We start from the raw sequence: 21,060 nt of genomic DNA on the forward strand, positions 1-21,060 counted from the left end.
AAATTAATTCATTAATTTGCACCTCTGTATGCATGTGTGTATGAAATGTTTATACAAAATCCAAAATTTAGTAAAACCATGTCATGCAAATAATTAATTTGTTAGAATGGTATGGTGCAGTAATGGTGTAATGCAGATTACTGGAGGCAAACAAACAAGTCACTGTCAGAATTGCATTTCAGTCAGCGAGAGCTCAGTGTCTGCTCAAAGGAGGGGTCAGTTCCTCACTGCTTAAATAACAACTGCTAAATAACAGTGCCTCCTAAAATAACAACCAGTTGTTTAGTTGTTATCTTTAAACTTTTCTTGAGATGGTAGAATGAAAGCCGAAAACATAAGTTGGGTATTAAGGGAAGCGGGTATACAAGTGAAGATCTGGGCAGAAAATAGTGTGACCCTGGGAAAGCCCTGCTAGTTTGGGAACTCTGTGGCCAGTCATTAATGGGGCAGGACACACTTGTGTGATTCAAGACAGCCAGCTCAGCTTCACCAAGGGCAAGTTCTGGCTGATCAACCCTGTGGCTTTCTGTGATGGAGTGACTCCATCAGTGGAAGGGTGCAAGTGTAATTTATTTGGACTTCTGTAACATCCTTATCTCTAAATTGGCAAGACATGGATTTGTTCGGTGGGTAAGGAATTGTTTGGACTGTTGCATCCAAAAGGTGGTGGTCAAATAGCTCAGAGTCCCAATGGATGTCAAGGAACAAATGGTGTTCCTCAGGGATCTGTGCTGGAACTCTCTGCCCTCATAAGACTCTGCTTGGAGTGCTGCATCCAGCTCTGGGGTCACAGGAAGGACATCAACCTTTTGGAAAGAGTCCAGGGGAAGACCACCAAGTTGATTAGAGGGCTGGAGTACTTGTGCAGACAGACTAAGACAGCCGGGGTGTTCAGCCCGGGCAACAGAAGTTTCTGAGAGGGAACTTAGAGCACCTTCTAGTACCTAAAGAGGGCTGCAAGAGAGCGAGAGAGAGAAGTTTTACGGGTGCACTAGAACAGGTTTCCCAAAGAATTTGTGGATTCTCCATCCCTGGAAGCATTCAAGGCCAGGTTGGATGGGGCCCTGAGCAACCTGGTCCAGAGGAAGGTGTCCTTGCCCATGGCAGGCTGGTTGGAACCGGATTGATCTTTGGGGTCCCTCCCAACCCAAACTATTCTGAGATTCTCTTATTCTTGTCTCCCCTGTATAAATGCAAAAGCACAATTACATGGTAGCTAGGTAAAGCCTTAGGTTACAGTTCAGTGGCAGGAAGGCAGTTGAATCATCCATCCATTGAAAAGCCTCTACTGTGGATGAGACTCCAGGATGGCAGGTTTGTCTCCATGCTGCAGAGAATGCCACAGCCATAGTTGTTTTCTTTTCTGGTTGTACTTGACAGACCCCATGGGGAAAATGAGTCTTTCCAACCAGGTGCAGAGTGCAATAAATGTCCTCTGACAAGCTGACAGAAATTAGTGGAAGCTCGGTACTTGGCAAAAAAAGAAACTAAGTATAGGAGGTGTTAAGAATGAACTGAACCTCATGGCTGGGAAGTTGTGGTCTTACCATTTCCTCTTACATGCTCCCATCTGGTGTAAATGGCTCTTTAAGTGTTTCAGCTGAGGATATCCTATGTTTCATAGCATTCAGCTACTAGGCTGCCATGAGACTTCAAAAATAAGCCTCTTCTGGAAACCAGGTGAAGTCTGTTCAGCTCAATATTCCCTTTTCTAAGGAGAGGTGATAGATTTTACTGAGTCAGCTGATATTGAGAGGGAGATGGAAGTGGGCCAGTAAATTACAGATGCTCAAGCCATCTTTGGGCTTGAAGCTGTTTGAAGTTGAGTATCATGTTTGTCTCTGATCTGACCAAAGCAGTAAGATCAAAGTTACTGAAAAGATAGTCTGGATCTGCAGTAGCTTATCCTTCCTGCCATGAGCATTTTCTTGTGGAGCCTGCAGTGGGGAAAGATTGTACATCACAACCTCTGCTGGATGGAGACACTGGGCCACCAACTCCTCCTTCTTCACGCTTGTGTCTTCACATGTTCCTAAGTCACCTGCATGACCATCACAAATACTTTTGTAAAGGGAATTCAGGGTCAGTGAAAGGTATTGTCTGGATTGTCCAGAGAAACATCAGTGCTTTTGTAAAGAAAAGAGAAGCTCTGATAGTGAGAACATGAACTTTCTGCATTATGCATCAACATGAGTTATCTGTTCTGGAAAGAGCATATTCCAGAGGCAAGTAAAAGAATGCATTGTTATCTTGTCTCTCTTCTGGGATGGCCAAGGATCTTGGCCAGTTAGTGCCTGTGTTTCAATTATGAGAATGTATTGTCAGTCACTGGGAATCAAATTAATATGTACAAAGAGCTGTGTGTGTTCTGGAACATTTTCTTTTCTGAAGCATGTAAAACAGAATAAATACAAATACACAAGCAAGAAAATTGCTCTGTCTTCTACTGCAGTAGCTGTGTGTGTGGACTCAAATTCAAGTCCCCTGTTATCATTGTGCTTTGACCTTTTGCACCTGTACCATCTTTCTGCAGCTGAGAATGGAAAATGTCTTCTGTGCTGACTGACAGTTGAGTGAAGAGGTGAGTAGTATTTTTACATCCTTGCTGAGTTTAGGATTAGAGTTAGCAGTTCATAAGGATTTTCTTTTCTAAGGTGAACACTTAATTCCTTTTTCAGGTGTTAAGAAGTAAGTGGTAGTAACACAATGCAGTTACATTCCATGAATCTTGAAGCAGATGCATGTTAGCTGCCACTCACAAGAAATGTTTAAAATTTTTCAGAAGGCTGAATATGTAGACTGGATGTCAGAAAAGGGGTGTGAGTTGGGTCTCAACCATAAACTGATACATCTGTAAAGCAGTCTGAAGCTGTGGTATTGCTTTATTTCATGATCTGGGCTTGCTGTACCATGAAAGGTAAATTCCTAGACTTCAGGCATTTAGAATATTCTGAAGCAGCCCTGTGCACATACATACAGACTTTTCTGTCTTAAGGAACCCAAAGTGTTACGCTTAGGTTGACTAATAAATACAGATTGAAAATTCCTTCCAGTATTCAGCAATGAATCTGTTGGTTTTATTGGGGAGACTGTTCAGTAGGACACGGTCATTTGGACACACTGCAGTCACAACAGGAAATGTGGAAGAAGGGTATAAACATAATATTAAATTGATCTGGTTTCAGATAGGCTCTGTGAAGCTGTGATAAATGATTGCTAGGTTGAAGGTACGATATATCCAATAGTAGTGTATTGCTTGTAAAAGCTCACCTTAGCACAAAAGTGCACACAGTCAGAAGAGGCAGTTTTAAGGAAAAAGATCCATCCCCTTAAAGTAGAGGGGAAAAGTGGACAAATCAGGAAATAAAATAGGACAGTATATGCAGGGGTCTCTATATCTTTATATATCTATACAGCTGTGGATAAAATTCAAATTTATGTAGATATAGCCAGTTGATTTGCCTTCTTTAAAGTGGTTATCTATGGTCCAGTCCAAACTAGAGAACAGTCTGGTGTTCTGTGACATGGGAGAGAGGCAATAAGAAATTCAGAAACAGTAGGAAAAGAATGCCAAGGTGGCTTGAGGTCTAGTCTGAGGATTCACGAGACATCCTTATGACCCATCTCCCTGGCACTGTACTTGAATGCATGGTTTGATGTGAAGGGGCCCAGCTTGGAGGAGCTTACGAGTCAGGCAGTTGCCCATGAGGGAACTCTAAGTGCTCAGACCTGGGCCTGAAGTCATGGTGTGTGAAGCTGTGTCACTTTTTGAAAACTGGGTTCTAGGAACTCAGGTCTGCTCTCACTGCAGAGAAAGAAGTCAACTGTCCAGGTTAAGATAACTGTGAATCCAGCAACTAAGCACCCAAAACTGAAGGATGGCTGATAAAGATTTTCAGAGCTGATTGTGCTCCCAGAACATGCCATCTCCTTGAGGACAGACCTTCCATAATGCTGGCTCCCTCCTCCTCACTGTTAATGGGAAGCTCTGCCTGCTACTACAGGAGAGTCCTGGCATCCAAGTCTCTGCATTGTACTGGGGCCACATCAGGGGCACCTGGGCTCTTGCTGGGTGTTTTTGAGAACTACTTTTGAGAAGTAGTATCAGCAAATGTTGGGAACTCAGGGCAGCTTTTCCAATCAGGGAAGGGTAGCAGGTAATGCACAAGAGCCTTACAGCAACAGGCTCGGAGAAGAACATGACCTTGCCTGAAGGAGATGCTGGGGAGATTTGGGCTCAATACTTGTAAATGTCAAGTTTGGACTCTGTAATTTTTCATAGTATCTTTCAAGTCTGCTACTTGCATGACTCTTGGGTGTCTTAACTTCTGTCAGGTACAAAGAAAACATTTCTATTGGTCTCTGTAAGTAAAGAGCTACAGCCTTAGTCTGTTCTCAAATTGGAGTGGTCACTGTGGGCTAAGGTGTGTTCATGTAATGTAACATTTCCTGCTATGTGTGCGGCAGGACATGGAAAGTCTCCACTTTTTGCACTTCTACAGGAATTCACGAGATCACCTTAGTTACAAAGCTATTCTTTAAACAATGTCTTCATATTTTCTCTTTGTCCTCTGAGAAGTCAACCTCCGTCTACACTCCTTCCCAAGAAATCCCTACCTTTCTCCTTTCTATTGTGAAATGGTACCTTCTGGGCAGCCCACACACAGGCATTACCACTAAGAACTGCACTTCCCCATCCCTTTGGGTTAGGCTGGTAATTGGATTCATTTAATCTCCTTTTGGCGTCATGGTTTTTTACTGTATCCCAATTCCTTTTGGACCAGATTTGAAAGATAGACAGGGATCAGAGGCTGCCAGCAGGTACAAAGTGAACTGGGCAAAGGAACAAGAAAACAAGGAGTGGCAGGGAAATGATGTGCCTTCTGTGGGAAAGGAGCTAGAGACAAAAATGAGGGGAAAACACAGATAAGACTGTGCTTTCTTACCCCACAATGTGTAGAAGGGAGACAGTGTTCATCCTGATGGAAAAAAGCAGCAAAAACAGATGACTCAGAACTGACCAAAATCCAAGGGCTTCAGATCCTTTTTGAAAGCACTGAGAGTCTGTATTTGGAGACATCTGTGGCATGCTTTTAGCTTCATTGCAGGGCTTGATTAATCGATCTGCTGGAGCTCTTCCACATTTCAGTACAGTTGAAATCCTATTTTCTGAGCCACAGTTAATTGAGGCTCTCAGTTACCTGAAGGATGAATATCTCCTCAGAGTTATGGCTTCAGCACATAAGTACCACTAAGACTTTACTGTATAAATCTTTAAACACTGATGAACTAATGTCTTGGGGCCAAATTTAGTACATAGTGTTCTATACACATCTAGTGTTCTGTAAATCTTCACTTCTAATGGTGTGTGATACCTCTGTGAAAATGTTGAAGCCAGATTTGCAGCATATTCATTCAATGTTGTCCATGGTTGCAAAGGTATGCTTGTTAGGTGTTTACTCACAGGGAAAATGCAAGATAAGAGGAATTACAGTTAAACAGGTATTGTGCAAAAATGCATGTCAAGTTTCACCAACACGTTCTTGAGTCTACTGTAATCCTTGCTAAAGCAGAAAAGCAGATGTACGTCTGATTCTCCCAGTCTGAAGAAAGAACAGAGTAAAAGAACAGAAAGCACAGTCTGAAGAAAGAAAGAGTAGCTGCAATGATGTGCCAATGAAAGTAATTAAAAAGTAACGAGAAACAGTTCTTTTTGCTACTCGTGGTCCTGTCGTTTGGAGAGACTAAAGTATCCTACTGTGTCTGTGTATGTCTCCTTTGCACTTTTTCAAATTTAAGAGTAATTGTCATATATAACATAGGGCTATAGATCCCTAAGGCATTCCTTAGAAATATGAACATGCATGTTATAGAACGAAATATTAGTAAATATTAATTTGTAAAATAATACTGTGCTGTAGCTTTTTAACTTGGAGAAATAACTAGGCATTATGAGTATGAAACATGCTGCAGTAGTTCAAGTTTACCTGCAGTGGATCAATTAGCTGACAGAATTCATAGACTCAGAATTCATTAGGGGAATTGTCTCATGGAGGTTTTTGTTTGTGTTTTTCTTTTATTAGCACTTCACAGTTAATTCAGAGTTTCTTGAGGAGGTCTCGTTACACTCATCCAGAGCATCTAAATAATTCTGCTGGATTAAAGGGAATAAAGACCATCTGTAAGAGACCTTTTTTTAAGCACAGTTTGGCTTGGTAGCAGGGAAATGGGCACGAAGCCACTGCAAAGAAGAGCTTTGAAAAAAAATGAGCCAGGCAGTGCTCAAGAACTTAATCAGGCATGAATATGACATCCACTGAGGTCTCCCCTGCAGTGCTTGTGTGAGACAAATCTACCATTATTCCTTGGTTTACCATCAGTCCATCTTCTGATCCCTTCCCTCTTGCCTGCCAAGGCTGCATCACCTGCAAAGCAGAATGTGAGTATGGAAGTGCTTCTCTTGTCCAGAGGGGTCTCACGCCAAGTGGGGCAGTCTGTAAGTCCTTTCTCCTTACTTGGCCTGGTGCATCAGTTTTATCTGTATCTTACCTCAACCTAGGTGATTATTAATATCCATTTCAGAGCTGAAATTATGAAATATTAAAGTGTAATCTTGGTGCTTTTTTGCAGCCATAAGTCAAAGTCCTGCCCTGATCACAGAATGGGACAGGTTGGGAGGGACCACAGTGGGTCATCTGGTCCAACCTCCCTGCTCAAGCAGGGTCATCCTAGAGCACATTGCACAGCATTGCATCCAGACAGTTCTTGAATATCTCCAGTGAGGGAGACTCCACAACCTCTCTGGGCAATCTGTCCAATGTTTGATCACTCACAGAGTAGAGAAATTCTTCCTCATATTCAGGTAGAACTTCATGCCTCAATTTCTGTCCATTTTCTCTTGTCCTTACATGGAGTTACTCTTCCCCAGGTTAAGGACCCAGCATTTGTCTTGAATTTCAGGCAGTTCTTTTCTGCTCATCTCTCCAACCTGTTAAGATCCTTCTGAAGGGCTGTGCAGCACTAGGAGGTATTGGCCACTCCTCTCAGCTTTGTGTCCTCAGTGAACTTGTTGCTGCAACCAGATTTCTATAGAGAAACCCAGTCCTTTATATACTTTCCCCTGCTAGGTCTGTTCTTGTTTCCTGTAGGTGGAGTGGATTCTTGGTTGGCCCCTTCATTGCCAGCCGAGTTATGCACAGACAGGGCAGTCAGAGAAAGGACTGAGTTTTCCTTGGAGGTCCATGTGTGGTTTCCACAGACTTTCCTTCTTTTTTTTTTTTTCTCAGCAAGCTGGAAAAGAAGGTCCTGCTAGAGAAAGAAGGAAAGATTTTGTGCTGGCCTAGCTCAGGCTTCCTAATAACTTTGTATTAGAGGAACTATTTCTGTTTTAACTATTTGAAATATAATTTGCTGCTGATGGAAAGTATTTTCAAAACTTTGAATGTAGAAGCTCCCTATTTTCCGCCAAACGGCAGAGTGCGAGCAGCCTCAATGCAAGCATGGTCATCCATGAGCAGTTTCCATGCATTGTTTGCTCTCTGCTGAGACAATTGCATAGCTGGCAGCTGTGTTTCTGATTTTCAGGAAGCTGCTGCCCATCCCATTATAAGTGCCTCAGTGATGAATGTCATTTGTTTTCCTGAGGAGACTGAATAGCTCTCATGTGCTCAGAGCCTTTTGATCAGTATTACTGTCACTCCATTAAAAGTTTTGCATCACCAAGTTCAATTATCTACTTAGGGCTTTTCACAAATCTGCATTTCTTACTGAATCCAGTCTTGGCCTTCTGTTTGAATGCTTCTCCCACTAATCTCATGCTCTTCAGCTTGATTCTTTTATCATGAATTGCTGCCCAATAAAACAACACTTTTCTCCTTTATGTCCCTCTTGAGACCTTCTTGTGCAATATTGCTTACCGGCACCAAATAATTTGGTGTGGCTGGGAAATACAATGCTTAGGAAAAGCTGCAGTTTTAATTGTTCTGTAAATGCTCAAGTGACTTGTAACCATTAAATTGCACAGTCCCCAGCTTGTGCAGTGATGTGCTGTGGCTTGTGATAGCCCCCCTAAATGTATCCTCCATTCCCTTTATGTCTTACTGTGTCCTTTTTGTTATATTTTGGATGAAATATTTTACAGGAGGAGGTGTGATTTGTGGATTTGCTTAGTGCCTGGGACAGTGGAACCGGTTATGTTTGGGCTACCACAGATTGGCATTTGTCCTGTCTTCCTTGCTCCTAATCAGCCGGAAGTCTATGAGGACTCTTGCAAGCATATCGTAAGAAGGAAGTTAGGCTCAGAAGAGAGAGCAACAATCCCTTGGCAACTTAGTAAAATCCTTACAATAGTTTTCTTCTCTGGATAATGACATTACATATTACAGAAACATCACAGAATATTCTGAGGTGGGAGGGACCCACAAGGATCCAGCTCTTAAGTGAATGGCCCATACAGGGATCCAACCCAGAACCCTGGCATTATTAGCATCATGCTCTAACCTGAGCTAATTACTGAACTAATTACATTATTATTACATTTTACTTTTTTTCAGTTATTAAACTCACCTTAACTCATGAGTTTTACTCCCCCCCGCCCCCCGATTCTTCTTCCTATCCCACTGGAGAGCAGTGAGCAAGTGGCTGTCTGGTACTTAGTTGCTAGCTGGGTTTAAATCATGACACCTTCTTACTGCTTTTCCTGACTTCTGTACCTCTGATTTCTGACTTGTTCTTGAAATGATGTCAGAATGGAGTAATGATATGAGAATTCAGAGTCCTAAGTTTATCAACTGTGTTGGCAAACTAACCAAGTTACATTACATTGACAAACTCTCCTTGGTTTGCAGTGCCCTTATGCATCAGTTTCTTATGGATTGTGTGGACATACACCTCCTGCATATTTCTCATATGCCACCTCCTCTGCTGTCTTGCAGGGTTTCTTGGGATTGAATTGTTAGGAGACATGAGGCAATCTCTAGTGATTCTTTATTTGTTCGCCTACAAGCTCACTATGTGCTGTTGACCTTTCTCTGTAGCATGTAATGATGGCTCAGTGTCCTGTGTAAAATGGATTCTGCCATTAGAAAATGGGTTTTTGTTCAAGCACCCAAATCATATGAACTGTCAAGGCTTTGGTTTCTTGTGTGTCTGGTTAAGAGAGGTGTGAACGGATCATGGATACAGCTGTGTCCTTTTCACTTTCAATATTCCCCTGTCCATATCTTCTTCATGTTTATTCTTATAGTTCTGTTTTTCCTTATAGAAGTTTCTCTTATCTCCTATCAGAATGTCAGTTGCTTGCTAATACTTTGTTCAGAGAAGCACTGTGTTTACAGAGCAGGGCAGGAACAGCCTCTTTCCAGATGGCATGGAGTGACTGTACATCAAGTTAGTGTGTTCCTTTCCCTAGGACATTGTGCCACAGAACTGACAAGCACAGAGCAAGTTAAATAGTGCTTGGTAAAGAGTCCAGAGAAACTCAACTTGAAAGAGTAAGTTTCTAAGAATGAGAAAGGTCAAATTCATCCTGTGGTGTAAGTCTGCAAGGCTTCAGTAAAATTATGCTTATAATCACCTCATGTAATTGACTGTAGCATGGCAGACTTGTGAATCTCTACAAAAAGTGTAAAAGCTAATTGTGATGAAACAGCTCAGTGATAAGCAAATTATGCCTTTTCAAAAACTCTTCACCAATTTCTGTCTGTATAGACAATTAGAGTTTGTTCTCATTTCCTATTGATCATGAGTAACGACCCCTCTCTAGGCTCAGCTGTTCCTTTTTATTCTCCTCCTTTGTGCTTTGCTGTCCTGAAGCCAAATCTGAATGGATTTCAGTGGCTCTTTTGTACTTTTTGACTTGGTATCAGGAAGTCTGACACCATAAGAAAATTATTTTACAAATGCTAGCCATAATATGGATGAGTTCTTCAACAGGCAAAATAAAAGTTCAGCTGGATAATGAGTGCAAGGTATGGTGTCTGTAAGTGTAAAAATCTTTGCATTTTCTCCTCCAGTTCCCTTGCTGTAGCTCCCATCAAAGCTCAGTTTTAGACTACAGTAAACATTTTGGGTATCGAGACTGTAGGCAAGAGCTGGAAAGGCCCAGTTTTACAATGCTGTGTTCAATTAATCTATTCCACAGTAGAATCAGAAAAGTAAGGTATAGTGCTGTTTCTTGAAAAGAGTAAACAGGTGATGTGTACTCCTTGTGGGATGACTATGTTTTTCTGCTGACTTGCAACCAGTAAATTCTTTGGCAACCTCGCTCCTGGCAAAGCGCTTGTACTTATCAACTCCCTCCTTATCGCCAATGTAATACCAGCAACGTCCCATTTTTGGGGCAGAGCAGTATATGTTGTTCAGGCCCATGCTGAGTCATGGAGCCCTGTAAAATGCCACCTTTTCCCAGGACTTAAAATCTGCTGTGGTGAAAATGAGAGTCACTTCTTTCTCAGATTTATCCATTGTTAAAAGTTTGTGTGCTGCCATCTGGGGGACAAGGACTTGTGACATCCTCGTTGACTCCTCTCTCCCTCTCTCTCCCTCTTCCTTTCAGAGTGCTGCTGGGGTGAGTGCAGAAGAATGGCTGCGGCAGAACCTCTGACCGCTTTCTCACGATGGTACCTCTATGCCATCCACGGCTATTTCTGTGAGGTGATGTTCACAGCTGCCTGGGAGTTTGTGGTCAACTTCAACTGGAAGTTCCCTGGTGTTACCAGTGTGTGGGCACTCTTCATCTATGGCACCTCAATCCTCATTGTGGAGAAGATGTATCTGTATCTCAAAGACAAGTGTAACATTTTAGTGCGCTGCTTCATTTACACACTGTGGACATACCTCTGGGAGTTCACCACTGGCCTCATCCTACGCCAGTTCAATGCCTGCCCATGGGACTATTCCCAGTTTGATTTTGACTTCATGGGCCTGATCACCCTGGAGTATGCCATCCCATGGTTTTGTGCTTCTTTCATCATGGAGCAGCTGGTGATCAGAAACACCCTGCGCTTACGATTTGATGAGACTGCCGAGCCTGGGGCCCCCACCACGCCCGTTGCCTTGGCCAATGGCCATGTGAAGACAGATTGAGCAGCCACTTAGAGCCATACTTAGCAATCTGAGAGAGCCCAGATCTCTACCAGTGACAGCCAGCTCTGGCTCTGAGGTACTGCTCCTTGCTGTATAAGATTCATAACCCCGTTTTTCTGATGGGGGTGTGCATGGGATATACCAGAAAAATTGGAACCAATAGATTTTCTATGGATTTTACTCTTTGGGCTCCAAGGACCAATATCAGTTACTTGTTAGTTAGGTTGTTTCTGATTTTAACTTATTACTGATAAAAGCAGTCCTTTTGCTTACACTTTAAAGTGGAGAAAGAAGAAAAAAGAAATGCTACGGCAGAAATGCATCCTAAAAAATCCCACCTAATCAGTGGATGGGCATGGACACGCCAGCTGAGTTAGTGATTGGCTTACTCCATTAGGCAATATTCAGGTGCTTGCTTGCAACCAATACCTCCCATGGGACCTGAGATGCTGCAGGAATAAGCAAAATCCATCTGCTGTTGAGAAGTACCTAAGACTGGCAGTCTGCTGGGGAGGTAGATGGTGTTCCCCTCACCAGGTCCCACTGGCCTCTCCCCAGGTTCTTTGTTGCACCATGAAATAATCTGGTGCTGGACATCATGCTGAACTTATATGGATATTGTACTTTTTGAAATCTCGTCCTGATACTTCTGATACTCAATAGAAATATTTTCTTTTTTTTTTCTTCCTTCTTTTTTTTTTCCTTCCTTTTTTTTTTCTAAAAAGGCCTTTTTTGCCAAGTGACTTTTACCATAATCTGTGCTATCTGAATCTTGGCAAAAGGCATGAGAAATAGTGCAAGTCTTCCCATCTCCTTTGTCCCCCCAAAGCAGATCTTGCTGCAGATTCCAGCTCCCATCTCAGCCATGCAAACCTTGTAGAGACTATATAGCTCACAAGACTTTTCTGCCTTCCTTTCCAGGGATTCCTCTGTTTTTGGTGATGTCAATGACTTAGTCTGGCTGCAGCTCATTGTATTTGAAGGTCAAAACCTTCATGTGGCTAACCCAGGATTTGGTCCTCTGGCACTGACTCCCATGTTCCTTCAGCACTGGCAAACAACAACAAAAACAACAAAAACCAAAACACCTGCCTCTGAAAAGCATGCACTTCTTCATGCTCTGCCTGAATGAGGCTTTGAGTTAGGGTGTGAGAGCAGAGATAGAGAGGTGGAGCAGGAGGGACTGCTGTGCTTCACTGTAGACCTACCTGCACCAGAGACAGTTTGAAATTTAACCTGTTGGGAGCACTTATGGAGAACAAGGATACCTATGGTGCAGGAAAGGTGTTTGATAGTGGCAGCCACAAGTTTGGAATTCACAGTCATGTCTTGGCCTTTGAAGTTAGCAAGAAACAGAGAGCTTCCAGCTGTCAGATGTCTCACTCCTGAACTGATTTATGGGGAAGGTTTGCCAGAGTTGTCCCATAATGCCAGATTAATTTTTCTTTGTTCTTCCACCACAGTCAGCAGAGCTGTACCAGGGACAATTTGTCTTGAAATGCAAATCTGTTGTAGGATTCCACTCTTTTGGAAATAGTTGGGCCATTTCAGTATATGTCCCTTATCTCTGGTAGGGGGTGCTCAGCTATGAACCTGCTCTTGCCCTGGTGCAGCCATTCCTGAGAGGAAAAGCACTGCTGGCCCTGTGAGTAGAATTGTTTCTTGGTTCTTCTCTTACAGGGCAGTGTTAATCCTTCTTTGTTATTGCACAGAGAGCAATTATTTTATTCCTTTCCTTCCCCTTTTCATATGGCATCCATTGCTGGCAATGGACACATGAAAACTGTGATGGCAAGGAGTTAATCGAATCTGCCCTGGATATGCAATGTATCCCAAATCACTGAGAATACTTAGGTGGGTATTTAGAGTTCCCTTTTTGCAGTTCATTAAATTAAAAGAGAACAAACACTGAACAGATAGTTCTTTTGATGCTGTGATGCCAGTGTTATGAAATCAGAGGAACAGTATGTAGTTTATCAGCCTTGTTGGTCTTGGGAGTACAGACCTGGACAAAATAGTCACCTGAAACTGTACATGGAGGGAAAAAAAAAGAGTTTTGTGTGGGGAATAATGTAGATGAGCTCTACTGGAGCAGAACAAGAATTGCAAGGTGCGGATGAGAGTTGGGATCCCACCATTTTGGCCCTGGTTATGTCATGATCATCAAATGCAGTGTCTAAAGCTGGGTTGTCCTCTCACAGCATAGCTAAAATGTGGTGTTGTGCTGCCTCCTACACCACCCCCACATCATGTCAAACCCTCAGCTTTATAGAAAGATCCTTAGGATCCCTGCTTTCTCCTTAGCTGTTACAAAACTCTTTGGAAAGGTTAAAAGGAGTTGGCAATATGGAGTGGAAGACTGGCTGTCTGCAGAGCTAACCTGGTGTGCAATAGCAGTTGTGTCTGTTATTGTCTGTACCTTAGAAGGTCCCATGTAAATGACATTTTATTTGTATTTTGCTGAGTGAGGTAACATTTAACTTCTCAAAATATGGAAGGGTTTCCCAGCAGCATCTAGTATCCTAGGGCATTGTTCTTACTGCCTGTGTCATTGAAACAGCTGTTGTAGTCTGCTTTCCACTGGTGTCTGACGTGTACCACCCAGCTACTGCATCTTCATAGAGTGGAAATTTATACCCAGAAGTGCACTTTACTTGCAGCTTGCACACCAGAAACAGAAAAGGACCTGGCAAATTCTTAAATAATTTAATTGTGTATAATACCACATACCTAATGCATCAGGATTAGCCAGACTTCTCCTTTCTGAGCAACGTGGCTGCTGTCAAAGCTTTGTCTTTTCTGCAAAATCTCCCTTTTTAATACATGTGATGCTTCTTATAACATCTTGCAGAACTGCCCAGAGCATGTTACCAGGATCTCAGTGGCAGCTCAGTGAGAGCTCGGGAGCTGGACTGAAGTTGAAGAGACATTTACATTAAGAAGGAAAAAAACGCACAAGGCCTAACATTTGTTTGTATGTGTATCTTCCTCAGTAGATTAAAGTTGCCTGTTTTGAGTTCACCAGCAATAAAAAAACCTTGTGATTTATCTACCTTGTCCTAACTGCAGCAAAGAGAAAGTGACCCTGATCTCTGCCTTTCTTTTTCAGAGGGTGGTGGGATATGGACTCCCCAATGTTCCAGTTTTGCATCTGTCTCTTACTTGTCTCATGTACAGTACACCCTAAAGGATCTCAAAGTGTATGGTAAATAAATACAGAGTCTGGTGTCCATCACACAAGAGGCAGTTCAAACATTACTGTGGTATCTGCTCATACTCCAAAGATCTTGCCAGAGGGGAATGTTTGATCTACAGCAGGACCAGATGGCATTTTGGTATTTTGTGTTATAATTGAGAGAAATGTGTACATACGTACCAGGTACTATTGCGCCTTTGGTCTGAGTGCGTTTTGTAATTAAAGCAGAATAATCCAATCAAGATTTTGCTTGAGTAGTCCTGTGACTATAAAAGGTAAAAAAAGACTGCAAGGCTTTAGCTGCTTTGAGAATTAGGAAGCAGGTGACTGAAGTCCTGAGTTTAGCATAGCTCTGCTGCTGACTAGTTTTCTAAAACCTGCAGAGAAAGAAAGGGGATTTCTTCACTCATGGAAACTTCTGACCTTTCTGTAAATAAAACATGAGCCACAACCAAGATGTGAACTGAAACGAAATGTTTTTCTATTTCAATTTATCCTAGGCCCTGACTACATGCAATCTGCCCTGTATTCAAGGGGGAGGCATGCAGACCTGAGCTCTTTTCCTCCACTTCTGCCTGCAAAGTGCAGCTGAACCACCTGAGGGGGAGAATACTCTCTTCCCCTTCCTTCCTGCACACCGGCAGCTACCAAATCCTTCTGTCCATCCTCTGCTGTAGAAGGAAAATTTTCTTCTTATATGGCCTCTTACCAAACCAGGAGCTGTTAGTAACGTGTGTCACCTTACCCAGCTGCTTTGGCACCTAAAGACCACTTTGGGTCACAGAGCTGGTGAGAGCAGATGAGCATTGTCCTTGTTTGGCAAATGGCCTCCCTTTGAACCTGTCATCTTTTACTCCTCCTGGTGTGTCCTGAGCCAGCTGCTGGGGAAGGCACGTTCCCTTCCTTCCACCTTCTGTCCCAGAGAATGGAGCAAGCTCTGCAGCTGCTCAGAGGCCTTGGTACCACTCAAGGTTTTATGCTAACACAGGCTTGTCTCCGATTGGGAACAGCAACTTTGATTTTAAGAGCTGGAAGGCTCTGAACTTCAGGCTCATCACAAGCAAGGCTTCCATAGACCTCACAGTGAATTTGTACCATGTGGAGTAGCTTATTATCTTCTAGCATGGCAAGGTTTTGCTCCATCAAGGGTTTGACCACGGGTCAAACCTTTGTGAACAAGAGGGGAAGTTACAGAAGCAGGCAGTGCCCCCAGAACCTGCTCTGCTTTTGGCCCCTGGGCAACTAGCACAGATGTGGAAGGAAAAGGTGCTGGGGATGCACTGGTTAATTTGTGTCCAAAGGCACCACATCTTCAAATATAAAGTTGTGCTTTCCCACTGAAATCTTCCCTACTTGTGGAAACAAAAATGTTAGCTTGTCCCAAAGTATATATGATTGCTTGAACTTACTCTGAACTAGGAGGAGTGTCAAAATCTCCAGTCCTCTTTCTCTCTAGGCTATTCCCAACTTAAAACTTTGTGGAAAAATATGTCACCTTGGGATGTGCAAGCTAATGCTCATTAAGCCAATATAGGTCTTAAGAGCCATATAGTGCTGTTCTCCATCCTGCTGAGTTAATCATGTTGAGAAGCAGAATAGACACACCTCAGAGTGTGCTGCCATTTGGCTATACCACTTTGGGACCTGAAATAGTAGCAACGCCTACCCAGGAATTCATTTTGCCTTATAAAATGTACTCTAAATTCCATGTTTAAGAGAGAGAAAGAGCTCCTATATAAGCTTCATCACTGCTTCTTATCTTATTTGTGCTCTTACTTGTTTAAGATTTCAGCAGTTTAATTGAGACCCTGAAGACCAAATGTGGAAGGTGACTTTTTACAGCTCTGGAGCAGGTCAGTATCATCACAAAACTGCACTCTGCATTGCATGGTGTGTGCTGTGCAGCTCCAGTCTGCAGCCAGGATGGGCTTCCATTGTACCAGGACTGTGATGAGTAGAGGGGGTGATAAAAACACTGCTGATAATGGTAGCAGAGCAAGGACTGGTGGGTGACACTCCCAAATCTTAAAGCGTTAGGTTGAAAGAATCTCTTTATATTATCTGCATTTGACACTTCTCATAGGTCTAAAGCAAATTGGTAGTTTTTATTCTAAGAGATGCAGACCATTTCTTTGACTCCTTACTCTGGAGTCTGGGCAGCTCACTCCTCCTACTGTAGGCACTGAATTTTCTGATATGAATGGCCTTCATTAGTTTCAGAAAATAGCAGTTTTAAAATGGTAATCCCAAATGTTTGACGTCAGTTTGTATTTATGCTTTAGTCAATTTAGGAGCTAAAGACCCTTAAGTATCTGGTGATGCTGTTTGTTTATACTGTTGTTTGGCATGTGATCCTGCTTTAATGCTATAATGCAGAAGAAAGAGGAGGAAGTACAATAAAAATACATAAACATGCAGTTGAGACAATATTCATTAAAGAGGTGAGATATGCATATGCTTAGAGATGTCTGGCCTTTCAAATATGGGACACTTTCCAGTGAAGAATGTTGCTTTCCACTGTAGTTAATCACCTTTGCAGCATTTCTATATTACTATTTCAAAGTGGTTCTTTACCTTAGTATTTTGAGAATGAGAATAAAAGTATTTTCACATTTCACTGAAGGATCTTTGAAGTGCTTTTCACAAACGAATAAAATAATTCTTGCTTCTGAAGAATTACTGAAATGGTTCAGAATTAACCCCAAATAGCACTGATCAAGAGCTGATGAAAATGTCCTGACAGTTCCCAAAAGGTCATTTCAGAAAGAGAAAAGGGAGTTTAACACTACCTCTTAATCAAGTTTCCAGATTTGTGGAGTGAGGTAATAATATTCTGACAAAGTTGGGAAACTGGGGAAGTGCTACCTGGTTTCCACCATGTGAAGCTGTCCCAGAAATGGTTGTGCATATCATGACAATGCTGTGTCTGCCCAAGTCAAAGCCAGCACATGAAGGGACTGTCAGAGCTGATAGGCAGCCCAGTATCTTGTATAAAATAGGACTGATTCCCTCTGTCTGCTACATAATCCCATCTCCATCAGTAGAGTACTTTTGGGTAAATATTGCTAGGGGCAACAAGCAATGTTAAAGGCTAAACTGAGGTGACCATCTGCTCGATCAGCTCATGTTGCAGTTACTACAGAGCTTATCTGTGATGCTGTTTCTGTTGTCAGACCACTCATCTGATACCATAGCTCTTTCTACTGCTTCTCTTTCTCCAGCAGCTCCTTTGGGGTATCCCATCCTTTTCCATGCTTTATCTTCACTGTAAGCCCATGCTGCAGTGAGAGGTACCCAAGCTCCCCTACCCCAAGTCTCAACCCCACCTTTGGCAGTTGAACAAAAATGCTGTGTTAAATATTTGCTGATGAGCTGTACCTTCTATTGAAGCCCCCGACAGCTGCAGTTGTCAGTGCTTTGAAGAGCAGAAAACATTTTACACACTTGCCTTCAGGCACAAATACAGCAGGAAGTATGAAATTACTGTTCAGTGTGTTTGCTCTACCTTCCTCACAATGGTACACAATAGGTTTTCATGGCTAAATTCAGCAAAAAGATTCTCTGTTCAATCTCTATGAGTTTCAGTGAATGTAGACTAATTCATAATTTCACCTTATCCTTCATATAAATGTGTATACATATAGTGAGTGTGTTTAGATGCACAAACATAGTGTATGCTGATGGCATACATGCATTGTAACTTCTACCAGCAAAGAAGAGCCATCCCCTGTTTAGCTGCCCACTCATTGCCACTTTCTTGAGCAGATGAAATCCAGAAAATATCCAAAATAAAGCCCACATACATATGAAGAAGGTTAAGATCTAAGTTGGATGTTCTTGGCCTTTCAAGCTGCATGTCTGTGTGCTTTGATGTGGCCTCAGTTACATGTATCAGGGGATGAAAGACTCTAATCGATGAGCAGTCAGCTCAGAGAGGGAAGTTAAGCCTAGGTTTTTCAAACATGTTTAACATACGATGTTTAAATCAGATTAAGGCAAACATACCATACTATCCTGCTTCATCTTTATAAAAAGGGGAGTGATCACTTGGGGACCTTCTGGTTCCTTTGATAGGGTTTGGTTTCCAGTCTGTATGCACTCTACTGTTGCTCAGGATAGCAGTGTGGACCCTGCTGAGTCCAACCCATCCCATCCACTGCTGTTTCTCAGCTAAGGTATCAACCAAAAGTACTCCCACCCAGGCTGCAATGTTGATCCTAGACGTCCTGTTCTGCTGCTGCTCCATCTTTTGGCCACTGGATCTGTCTGCTGTCTCCAATCTCAGTCACATTGCAATTGTCCAGGCCAGGCCTTGTGCCTTTGTGGTCACATTGATGTAAGCATGTCCCTAACTGGATCTGTAAGTGCTAAGTTATCAGAGAGAGTAAGCATTAAAAATAGTTTCTTGAAATTTTCAAGGATAAGAGTAAACATCCCAGCTCTGTTCCACCAATGAAAGGGCTTGACCAAAATGTCCAAGAGGTACCTCTGTGGACCCTTTCCATCCAGGAAAGTGGATTTCCATCCAGGAAGACAAATCCCTGATAAAGATTTGAGCATGCCAGCAACACCAGAGTGGAGCATGGCTTGTGGCACACTAGAAGCCTCCTCTGTGCAACTCCTCTTCAGGTGACACACAGGTGTCCACCTTAGCCAGATGCTGGCATTCTCTAGCAAAACAGCTTTTTAATGATGGTGAACTGGCTCTTCAGCAGGGCCTGATTTGAGTTAGCATGGTAATGATAATGATACTTTGCTTGACAAGTGTGATGACAAAGCACAGCTGTCCTTTGATCTTGCAGTAAGGGCAGCATGGCCCCCAGCAGTTTGCTTATGGTAGGGCTTTGTGCTGCATGACTGCTGAAAGTAGCACAAACATCTCCAAACAACAGCACAGGCTGCAGTTGTCCTGGCCTCTGACCTCTGGGCATGCACCCAGCATGAAGCTCATGGTGTTACAGCAAGGCTGCCTACAACCTTAGGGCTGCTGGCAAAGCCAGCAGTAAGCCTGGCCTCGACTGCTGTCATGTATGCTTCATTAAACCTAATTTCTCTGCTTTATCTTCCATTGCCCACCCTGTCCTTCCTCTCTGCCTCAGTAGCTGCCTCCTGGCAAGGTCTTATTGCCTGTTAGGGCTATAGTGTTCATCTCTATTTCCTGTTTTGTATCTGGTGACTTAATCCTTGCCACTTGACAATTTTTTCTTGGCTGGGGCTTCACAGCATTGTTATCTCCAGCTCTTTGTTGTCACCTCCTCACGGCCACTCTCCCCCTCCTCAGGAATCCCTGTTCAGATCAGCTGTGTCCCCAATCTGGGCACCCCCATCCAGTTACACAGTTTGTACTGCCATTTCCTCCCCATGTCCCAGACCTCTGCCTCCCTCCTAGCTTGCCACCATCTCACTAGACCAGCATTATTCTTGGCTTCTCTGGCATCTCTTCCTGAATGAGTTACCAACAACTTGAACCACTGCAGTCAGGGTGGATTTCTGGCCCCATTTTTCTTCTCATGTCCCCCACATTTCTCATTTCTCCCTGGAAGATACATAACAAATGGGAGAAGCAGAGACATCTTTGATTTTGTCTTCTGCTCTTCCATATTTGCCTAGCCCTTATGTTTTACTACTTTCTCTCTGCGCCCTGAGGTCTCCCTCCTGGACTGGTGCTGGTGTTTCACATCAGTCATCCTGCACCCAAGATGTTTTCTTCAGCTGACCTGCTAGAAAATAACCTTCTCCTCATGCCAGTCTGTCTCGCTAGCCCTGGAAAACCCAGCAAATTAAATCAGCTGTGTATCTATTTCACATATTTATGAGTGAGATACTAATCCCCACATAGTGAAAGGGTTATATGTACAAAAGGGGAAATGAGGACACCAGCATTAAAGGGAGAAGTGGGGGAAGGGAAGACCGAGACTGAGAGCAAGGGCAGGGCAGATGTCAAGGAGATGAGTTTACAGTGTTGAAAAAAAATAGAGCAAACTGAAACAAGAGCAGATCTGAGTATCATTGGCAAGCCATATTGATTGTTCTTTCCTTGCTATTTAAAGCACTCTTTTTCTACTCCCTACACCTATGTCTTCAGAGCAGAGACCAAGTCCTCAACTGGATCAGAAAAATACATAAAAAACAGGAGACACCCCTTTTCTCTGTGTCTTCCATGAAAAGAAACATTTCTCCTTCCCTTTCAGGCCCAGCAGGAAAGCTGATCTGTCAGACTGATCTATTTGCCAGGACTGTCCTCCCAGGCCCCCTTGCCAATTGTCACTGGGCAAGCAGGAAAGCTTTCCTGGCTTCCCCAGCACAGCTCAAGCGCCATGAGGTCCCAGTGGGCAGAGGATTGGCATGTGATGCCGTGACCATGACCTCGCGAAACGGCTCCATTTCCCATCTGTTGTGTGCTGTTACCTTCCCAGGACACAAAGCATGTGAAATGTCTGCTGGATACAGAAACCTCTCAGGTTGCAGCCACGATAAAATATCCCTCCTTAAAGCAATAGAGAGATATTGCTTTTTTTATTGCCCTGTAAAGGATTCTGCAAGGAGTGAGCTGGAGATTTGACAGTTGCATCCTGGTCATAGTTTAACACAATACAGACAGCAGATGCTTCAAGAAGATTATGTTTCTTCATGTGCACTGAGTCTCCAGGGAGATTACACAGTCAGGGTCAAGGGCTTTAGGGGGCTGGCTCTACAGCCCTGCAGGAGGATTTTTCTTTTACCAGCAAAAAATATCTGAAAAGCACAGGGCATTCTGCCAAGCCTTCTATATGGACTCA

At 43.0% G+C, this 21,060-nt stretch overlaps 2 protein-coding genes across 3 annotated transcripts in view; both read left to right on the forward strand.

Annotated features, from left to right (window-relative positions):
* Positions 1 to 14,133, forward strand: part of TMEM229B (transmembrane protein 229B) — a 33,131-nt gene extending 18,998 nt beyond the window's left edge. The window contains exon 3 of the mRNA XM_031064358.1: positions 10,556 to 14,133. Within this exon, the coding sequence (XP_030920218.1) occupies positions 10,582 to 11,085 (504 nt within the window). The 5' untranslated portion in view covers positions 10,556 to 10,581 and the 3' untranslated portion in view covers positions 11,086 to 14,133. The remainder of the gene's footprint in view (positions 1 to 10,555) is intronic.
* The window catches only part of RAD51B (RAD51 paralog B), a 394,406-nt gene that overhangs the window by 7,033 nt on the left and 366,313 nt on the right, over positions 1 to 21,060 (forward strand). The window lies entirely within an intron of this gene.

Source organism: Geospiza fortis, unplaced genomic scaffold (assembly GCF_000277835.1).
Source record: "Geospiza fortis unplaced genomic scaffold, GeoFor_1.0 scaffold54, whole genome shotgun sequence".
Classification (NCBI taxonomy): Eukaryota; Metazoa; Chordata; class Aves; order Passeriformes; family Thraupidae; genus Geospiza; species Geospiza fortis.